The 9,894-nt window shown below is 33.6% G+C and overlaps 1 protein-coding gene across 1 annotated transcript; it reads right to left on the minus strand.

Annotated features, from left to right (window-relative positions):
• Positions 1–686: 686 nt before the first annotated feature.
• LOC116122601 (biotin carboxylase 1, chloroplastic-like) lies at positions 687–7,354 on the minus strand. The gene is made up of 16 exons (XM_031408430.1): positions 7,182–7,354; positions 6,756–7,084; positions 6,518–6,659; positions 6,298–6,396; positions 6,126–6,182; positions 5,673–5,744; positions 4,695–4,784; positions 3,914–3,973; positions 3,601–3,786; positions 3,397–3,489; positions 3,232–3,313; positions 2,597–2,703; positions 2,218–2,293; positions 1,621–1,667; positions 1,440–1,502; positions 687–812 (listed from the first exon to the last, which is right to left on the minus strand). Exons 1-16 carry the CDS (start codon positions 7,227–7,229, stop codon positions 756–758), a joined length of 1,608 nt encoding a protein of 535 aa, XP_031264290.1. The 5' UTR covers positions 7,230–7,354; the 3' UTR covers positions 687–755.
• Positions 7,355–9,894: the final 2,540 nt, after the last annotated feature.

A 9,894-nucleotide genomic window follows, 5' to 3' on the forward strand; every position in this document is an offset into this window, starting at 1 on the left:
AAAAGAGTTAATGCATCGATCCCCTCAGAGGCTTTTTGTTATTTAATAAAACTTCACAAGGATTATTGTCATTTAATTCTATATATTATGTATATTAATATAGTACTTCATTCATCGTGTATCACTTATTTAATTTCTGTAAACTTCATAGTTCATACAGGCCTTTTCGCTGAATATTAACAGAAATTTGTCTATTTTAAAATTTAAACATAACATATACTTTTATTAGTTAAACCTAACATCAAGGGTCAATTACCAATTAGTAATATAGCTTATTTGTGCCACCAATGCATCTGCACGTTCAAAAATTGATTGTAAATGTTCATTTCTTGAATTCATTTAGTTAGAAATAAACTGCAGAAAGAAAACAAATACTGGAATTTAGATGGAGCTAAAATTTCTCAACACTAGACTGATTGATTGCCCAAGAAAATTCATCAGAATTCTTATCAACATTACAATTACATCAACATAACAAAAAACTTAACATTATAAATCACCTGAGGCTTCACTCTTTTAGTAATTGCAGTCACCTTATTCATCACTTGACTCTGATTGTGAAATTAAATCAGCACTCATGACTAATAAAAAATATTCCTACGCATTGTGTGCTGCATGCAGGTTTACAATACAATACAATACAGCCCAAGAAGATGGGGTTAAATGATGGGAGGTAAATTTTGCCTAGACAAATGGTCTTCTTCTAATTGGGATGACAAGTACTGTGTATGGTTGCAATTTCAGAAGAGATTGATCTAAGCAGTTGCACTAGCCAATTCTTTTGCATGTGTTGCTGGAACAATTTCCTGGGGCTGCATGCAAATCCAAAAGATCAGAATAAATAAATTTATATTGTTTTGCATGAGGGATAGAGGAGTAGGAGAATATACAGTATATTACAAAAATACCGAATAAGTCAAACAAAATCCATCTTTTGTTAGTTTCAACTTATAGGCACATAGAAGACTATTCCTCAGGATTCTGATAATCCTCTTGCTGGAATGACAATTGTAACAATGTACATTATTAGGATCCCACATCAGATAAAAATGGGTTGGCTCTTGGGCTAAAAAGAGTGAGTAACCAACATCACTTAATAGACTAGCCATTAAGGTTGTTGGTAAGCATCCAACCATGACAATATCCAATTTACTAACAACCTTCTTATATAATATAATTTATATTGATTTCTTAGCATGAGGAAATTCATGAATTAAGGATTGAAAAAGACACTGGTGAAATGATTCCATGTTTCCAAAGAAATTCCTGGCAAATAAACATGTAACCTGGGGTATAGAGGTTAAAGGAACATTTAAGAATCAATCAGATCTGATGATCACTAAATATACAGCTGACTTTACTTATTTCTCTTATTCCTAAATAACATTAATTATAATATACTTGAAACAGAGAAGGTAAGGGTAGATTAGTTATCTTACCGCTTGTAACTCCTCCTCATGCTTTGGAATGAAAGCAGTGTCCACTATGCCATTTTTGAAGTCCTGTGAACAAGAGCAAAATACGGTAATTTCGATAAAGCCAAAAACTTCAAGCCAAATCACATGGTATCTTTACTTTACTAGAAGATGTGCATTAAACATACAGATGACACTTTCTTACCTCAACATCAAGGATAAGTTTATGGTATTCAATGGTTGTTGGAACACCTGAATAAATAATTGGAAAAAGAAAAGAGAAATTGCTTAGGATATATAAGAGATCTTATGGAATGAAACAAAATTTTGATGGACCAAATGTACTGGAGATACATTTTACTCTTATTAGGTACAATTCATGTTACAGGAAAATAACTATGAATTGTCTTCTTTTTTTTATGGGGGGAGGGTTGAACAAAATGGCTCATAGCAAATCTTGTTGGATATTAGCTGTAGCAACTACCCAATAAGATATTATCACAAGAGTAAAGAGAACTGCACTTTGTCCTTAAAAATTTTTTTTTTTTTTCCCTCTATATGCAAACCAAAGGATTCAAGGGTATTCACAAGGAAGCAAATATGCCCAATCATAATGTAGCCAACAAACAAAAGGCTAGCATGAGAGGATAGGAACCATTTAAGGTAACACCGGCTGAAACCCCTTGCTTTTGCTAGCATGACAGGCAGCATGGACAAGAACTGCATTTTGTAATTGAAGCTTTCTTTTTATTTATATGCAAAGCACATAAAACTCTTAACTTTTAAAAGTATACAGACTTACCTGTAATGGTGGTGTCATTAAGAGCCCTTTTCATGCGCTCAATTGCCTTTTCCCTTGTTGGAGCCCACACAATAAGCTACAATAAGATAAATTTGCACATTTAATAAGAAGACCCATGTCAAATCTTAAACTTCAGTTAGATGAGCACTCAAAAATCTAGCATGGTAACTTCAGAGGATCAAATTAGCAGTTAGGGTGTTGAATCTAAGAACAAAGTATCATTCAATAACCTAATTACAGAAAATTATTAAACAAGGAGAGGCCAAACAAATTATTTAACTCAACCCACACTTATGTGTAAAAATAGATGACATAAACTACTCATACATGCACCTAACCACCAGAAAAAAGAAAAACAAGTAGAAAGACTATGATAAACCTTTCCAAGTAGGGAATCATAGCTTGGTGGAACCACATAATCAGGATAAACATGGCTATCCATTCTGACAAATGGGCCACCAGATGGCAAGTATGCAGTTATTCTCCCTGGTGTTCAAGAAAACAAGAAAATAACAATATATGAGTATATGAGTATATAAGGAAGTGAAAAAAAGAAATATCCCAACATATTTCATTTCTATTTACTTTTTATACTAAATCTTGATTTTCTGAAAATCTTGTTGGCGGTAGAATTAAATTGATATATTATGACAATGGTTCCAAGAGCAAAGAGCCAAAAAAACGGAGAAATATCTAATGGTACATAACCTAATAAAACAGAAAAAAACTGGCACATGGAATTTCAATGGCACATATACTTATTAAAACAGACAAAACTTGTAAAGGGAATTAATTCCAAGGCCCTATCAACATAAAAGTCATTCGGCATAAACTGCGTGCTAATTTGTATTAATGAAATAGATATTCATTCCATCACCTAATCCCATTGTTAACTAATCAGGTATAATGAATCATCACTATAGAAAGAGAGAATGTTGGCATAAGAGGAGCCAGTTACAAGAGTTAATTTTCACATGAACGTAAACACTACAGACAAGCTTATAACGAACATACCTGGTCCAGGTCGGAATCCTTTGAAAGGATCTTCTGCATTGATACGACATTCAATTGAATGTCCTCTGAGCACAATATCTTCCTGCAGGTCAGAGCCCAACAAAGCATTAAACAGACCGGTTTTTAGGGTGAGGACATATGTCTCAACTATCCCTTTCATGATACCTGTTTGTAGCGGAGTTTTTCTCCCATGGCTACACGAATTTGTTCTTCAATCAAGTCAACAGAGGAAATCATTTCGGTCACAGGATGCTCAACCTGAGTTTTTCCCAAAAACAAACTTTCCATTTAGTATGCCGTATTAGTTACCATATGCATACAGCTTTACAAATAAATCAACTTATATCATATCCTTAATCAAAGATTAACCTGGATACGAGTGTTCATTTCCATGAAGTAGAAGGAGCCTCTTTCATCCAACAGAAACTCAACTGTTCCAACACCAATGTAACCTATGGATGCTGCTGCTGCAACAGCTGCATCACCCATGGCTTTTCGCAACTCAGGGGTTAATGCAGGAGAGGGTGCTTCTTCCAGCAGCTTTTGGTTACGCCTCTGCATATGCGATTAGCGAATGTCAGACTACCTTAACAAACTCATAAGTCCAGTAACCCCTCAAAAAAATTTGTTCCACAAACTGTGAGGTTTGGGAAATTATCAGGGATGTGATTATAGACATTACCTGGATGCTGCAGTCACGTTCACCAAAGTGGACAACATTACCATATTTATCTGCAAGAACCTGTAAAGCCACAGGACACTAGCGTTACTTAAAAAGAACTGCATCATGCAATTAGAAATAAGAGGTACAAAAGAATATTACCCAATACCATATCAATCGGTACGATTTGTACATTACATGATTTATTTATTTTCCAATTTCCATTAACAAACACTTGTTCAGGTTTTCAGATCACTGCACCAATTCAACTCAAAATTTAGTAGTGCTGCACTGACCTACTTAGTGATCTTTCCCTAGGCAAAATTAAATATAATGTAGGCCACTTCTGAAGGAACTTTAACAGATTGATAACTTAATCTTACTTCATTTTGCTTCTTTCACCAATAAAAATGCTGCTCTTACGGATGTACTCATTTGCTTAAAAGCATATTTCAGAATAAATCATAATCGTACAATCCCACCCATAAAGAAGCTATAGACTTTGCATTTCATTTTCATTTTCATCTTCTTCCTTATTTACTATTTATTGATAGGACTACAATTTCTTTTTCTTTTTTATATGCATATTCTAAGCACCAGTAGGATCCTAATTCTTAGAGTTGGACCTTCAACCTAAAGTCCACACCACCATACTTACAGCACTTCAAGAGAGCAACTCTCGTTGGTTTCCTTCTTCAAATAAGTAGGCAGCAGGAAAAATTCCAAATTCCACCTCAAATGTCAATGCATACTGATATGCATTTCATATAAAAAGATAAAAGACCACACACGGTAATTAAACCTGGAATTCAATATGCCTTGGATTTTGGATGTACTTTTCCAAATAAACTCCATCATTTCCAAATGCTGCAGCGGCCTCACTCTTAGCTTGCTGTGAAATAAGAAAACAAACAAACTCAAGTTATAGGAAACTTCACTTAGACAATGAATAGAGTATCTATATTTTAATTTTTGGTAAAGTAAACAAAGATAATAAAATTTAAGCATATTATCTATTCAGCACTGAATGATTGAAATAAAATGTGACCGAAACAACCAATGAAACAAGATGAAGCAAGAAAAATGTTATGACATCGGAACTTTGACAAATCATATAGTGTTGAAGAAGTATATCAAGTTCCTTAGCAACATCAATTTAGAGACTACCAAATGAAAGCAAATAACGGTAGAAAAATGAATTTCAGAAAACAAAAACGCAAGAAATACTATAAAATGATGACCAGATGCAGCAAATAATGTTAAATAGATAGAGAGAGAAAGAGGCATAAAGACCAACCAAGAATTCATTTCACTTCCAAATTTGTTTGATGACTTAATTTGGTGTAACAAAGGATTATACATTGTTTCAGATCCAGAACAATGCTTCAACACTACAGAACCCTCCTAAATACTTATTTAATTAAAAAAAATTGATATTCAATTTTCATCATTTTTAACATTTAATCTTTCTATTAGACAACCAAAACATTGAAAGATCCAGCATATTGAACAAACATGTCTTAAATTGTCAGTATAAGACTTAACACAAAAGATGTTGGCCATCAGTTCTATAAACAATACAGACTAGGAAAAACATACATTTATTTGTGCAATAATATAATACTATCAGTGAATTGAGAACTTGTTCTGCAAAAAGTTTTATGAAATTCTACTGAAAAGAAACCCAGGAAAATCAAACTCAAAATTATGACAAACTGAAATTTTAAATGGATACATTCCTTGAATAACCCCATGGGAAAATTCACCTTAAGGGCCATACCTGAAGCAACTTCACAAATTCTTCAGGTTCTTTAGCAAGACGCATTCCACGTCCTCCACCACCTGCTGTTGCCTAAAAGCCATAGAAATTTTTTCAGATCAATGTAGTTTATAAAATTTCAATTCTTGTGCTTCATTTAACTGTATGTAAGTTCTAGGAACAAATTTAACAATCTCAAGTCTCAAAATACACACTTTACTCAAATCTTTCATGAGAATTTACATAAAACTATCAATATGGTTTGTTTTCTAATAGAAATAATAAACAATAATTACAAAAATAATAAATACTAAGCAAAATAGAGAATCAGTGAAGAATAAAATTTTAGAAATTTCTGAAAACCATTTTGAGGTAATAGACAGAAGGTAATTGGTATAACTTTTTCTTATAGGCAGAACAAGGCACTATAGCTCTAATTATCACAGAACAAGATACGAATGGTGCATCGTTAACCTTGATCATCACAGGAAATCCAATTTCATGGGCAAGCTTGACTGCTTCCTCCGTGCTCTGTATCAACAATTACCACAACAAATTGAACAAAACATTAGCAAAATTGCCCTTATCTCTACTTCTGTGAAGGTTTTAAGATCATAATACAGAAATTAATTGCCAAACGTGAAACCTGCAACAGTCCATCACTTCCTGGTACGGTAGGAACACCTGCATTCTTCATCGTCTCCCTTGCAGTTGATTTGTCACCCATAACTCGGATACTGTCAGGCTACCAAAATATAACCAGAATTCAACAACATATTCAGTAAAAAAAAAAAAAAGGCAAGGTCCTTTTAAGAAGGACTCATCCCATCTCCTATAGCACAACCCCCTGGTTTGAAGTAACTTACATTTGGGCCAATAAAATTGATTCCATGCTCTCTGCACATTTCAACAAACACCGCATTCTCAGCAAGAAACCCGTATCCAGGGTGCAGCATTGTGCACCCTCGACTAATTGCAGCAGAAAGCACATTCGGAATCAACAAATACCTACAGAAATACAATCCAACATATAAATTATGCCACAACCACGACCACGATCATGACCTATAAACAAGAATCCAAAAAAGGGGCAGTCAAACGTACGATTGGTTACTGGGAGCTTCGCCGATACAAACAGCTTCATCAGCCAACTTGACATGAAGTGCTTCCTTATCAATAGTAGAGTAAACGGCAACACAAGGAATCCCCATTTCATGAGCCGTCCGAATAACTCTCACAGCAATCTCTCCTCTATTAGCTATCAGAATTTTACCACCACACACAGCACTCAGAGCTCCGCCTCTTCTCTGTATTTGCCTAACTCGAAATTTAGCAGGCTGAGCTGTTTGCCTAGGAAACTTGATCCTACTACTTCCCGCCATAAAGCTGCATTGGGAGCTCCTAATTCCAGTACTCCTCCCAAACAATAACACCTTTTTTACAAAAATAAGATATGTATCAAGTTATTTAACTACATTGTGGGAAAATTAAATTAAAACCAAGTAAAGCAGAGGGAGGGAGAGTACTTACGGGAGGATTGGTGACGGATTTGCAGAGAGTGTTGATTGAGGCATCCATTTTGAGAGTTGAAGCTGAAATCTTTAAGAAAATTAAAGCTAAAACAGAAATGTGAAGGTGGAGAAGTTGAAATTTGAAGGGAGAAGTTGTCCTCGATGGAAACGAGGTGATGTGTGTTCGTTGAACGCTCCGCCTAATTTGTGTGAGTTTCGCACTCAATCGTTCAATCATGGGCCTAAAAGCCAGGCCCAATATGTACCTCTAAAGTCCCCAATTTCTTACTTGTAACGGTGAGGCCTTTCCCCTTCAAATAATAACTTTTGCTTATTAAAGAAATTAAAAACAAATTTTTTAATTAATACCTGTACTCTATATAACCCCTGGTCTCGTAGCCGATTGGTTTGATGTTGTGAGTCTGTGCATCCTTTAAATGATGGATTGACATATATTTTATGGAATTTGCTATTTGATTTGGGGCTGTGGTCCAACTCTGTTTATATACTGAGACGTTAGTTGATGTTGCCGTTTCGTCTTGAACTTTTGATGATCAAAGCAGGGATGTATTTTTGTTTACCCTTTTTTTCTCCTTCTGCTGTTAAAAAAGATAGACGTTTGTGTGAAACTTTGGAGGTCTTTAGAGAGCAGACTGGTTGTAGGCATTGTTTTTGTTCTGCTTTTGGTTGTTGTGTTTAACTATTTCCTAGCTAATTTGTTCATCATTATTGGTTGTTTGCTGAATATCAATAGAGCTCCATCTTTTTGCTTGTTTTCTTGGCTGTTGGTTGTTATTATTGCATTGGTTTGGTTGACTAATGGAAGGTTCCTATCAGTGTCATATTGATTAGTTGCTATTTCTTTTGCCTGTCTTTTTTAGTTGTTGTATTGAATTAATTAGTTCTTAATTTGGCTGAAGGTTATTGTAAAATCTTGTTTCAGGTCATAGCACATCTTGGAGATCGTCAACTTTGTGCATAACAAGAAGCAGCATTATTCCAGAAAGCAGCAGTTTTACCATCTTGGTTACCCAATACAACTCGTATTCAATGTATTTTTCTCTATGTATATATTACTAATCACATTTTGCTCTATGTATATTGAATCAAAATTCTGACAATGTCAATGATGTTTTTCCGCCAACTTTTTGTCATGCTACCCTTTTTTAATCTGTTGGTTTTAACTGTGCATTATTGAAGAGATTTGTATGCAGTGGCCATTCAAGATTTTTGCCCAAGGGAGACCTCCGCGGCTCTGCCATTGTTTGCCAAACAACTAGTGAAAACTTTAAAAAATATCAAACCTTAAGCAAAAAAAATAATACAATATTAAGAACCTGAGAGAAAATAATGTAATAACACAATACTTTTCTACTTGAATAAATCTATGAGAAACTAAATTTTGAGTAAATGTGTTAAGTAAATATTGAGCAAAACCTTATTTTATTTTTCATTTTTGGCTTCCAAAGATTATAATATAAGTTTTCATGACTTTGATCAGACCTAGCCTAAGCTAAAATCAACCAAAACTTAAATCAAGTCAATGTTGCATTGACTTTCAATATGAATTAATAAAAAAAAGAGAATTTTCTTGATATAAACATAGATAATAACTCAAATTTCTTTAATAATTTTGAGTAACTAATCGGTGACATTTGAAATGTAGGAAAGTGGTGGATGAAGGGTGAAGAATAACATTCTTTAAAATATAGTTAATGTTTTAATTTGGGAAAGCAGGTTCATTCTTAGACACAAAACACAAAATAAACTTAGAAGATCCATGTCTTATACCTTAAAATTTAAATAAAAAACCTAAAAAAAAAAAAAAAAAAAAAGCATAATTCAACCCTAAAATAAACTAAATTAAAATGAGCAATACACATACATAAAACTGATAAAACAGAAAACAAAGCTAATTGTGGCACCTTGATTAATGAAAGCTTCAACAATTTCAGTCTTCAAAAGTTTTAAGGGCGAATAGCATGAGAAAGAGAAAAAGAGAATAAGAGAGTAAAGAATTTTGGGGATAAAATCATAAAAAACAGGTGGAACAGTTGAGAAAAAGAGTGGAGAAAGTTTTAACTTTTAATATAATATGGGCTTGGAATATATATATTAATAGCAAGTTTTTTATGGGCCTAAATATATGTATAATAGTTCTCTTTTTTTTTAAATATGAGAGTGGGTATATTAGTAATTTTTTTAAAAAATCTGAGGGTAGGCTAGGGGCTAGATCTGTCCCTGTTTGTATGAAATCCCAAATTTCGTTTGCTTTCTATTGAGTAAAATTCATTGTGATTCTGCAATCTGGATTGTTATTGGGTTAAAATTGACAGAATCAATGTAATATAATTTTAGCTTAGTTTGCAACACTTGTAGGGACAAAATGGTAATTGCACATGTCTCAAAATTTCACATTCTCAGACACTTATTCATTACAAACATTAGGGACAAATTTGTCATCTAATTTTTACACATTGTTGGGGATATTGGAGTATGGTAAATAGGTAATTGGCTATATTGACTTCACATATAATAATAAAAAAATTTTAAATTTAGACATTCAAGGGTATTTTTGTCTTTACAGTGAGTATCACTATTTTTAACGGAATCTGTTAATGGAATTATTGCTTTGGGCACTAAAATGGTATTTTAAAAGTCTGTGGGTGGGAAATGTCATTATGTCATTTTTGGGTGGGAAAAAGTCATTAACTCTTCCGTTAATATCCAAA

The sequence above is a fragment of the Pistacia vera genome, unplaced genomic scaffold (assembly GCF_008641045.1).
Source record: "Pistacia vera cultivar Batoury unplaced genomic scaffold, PisVer_v2 Contig136, whole genome shotgun sequence".
Lineage (NCBI taxonomy): Eukaryota > Viridiplantae > Streptophyta > Magnoliopsida > Sapindales > Anacardiaceae > Pistacia > Pistacia vera.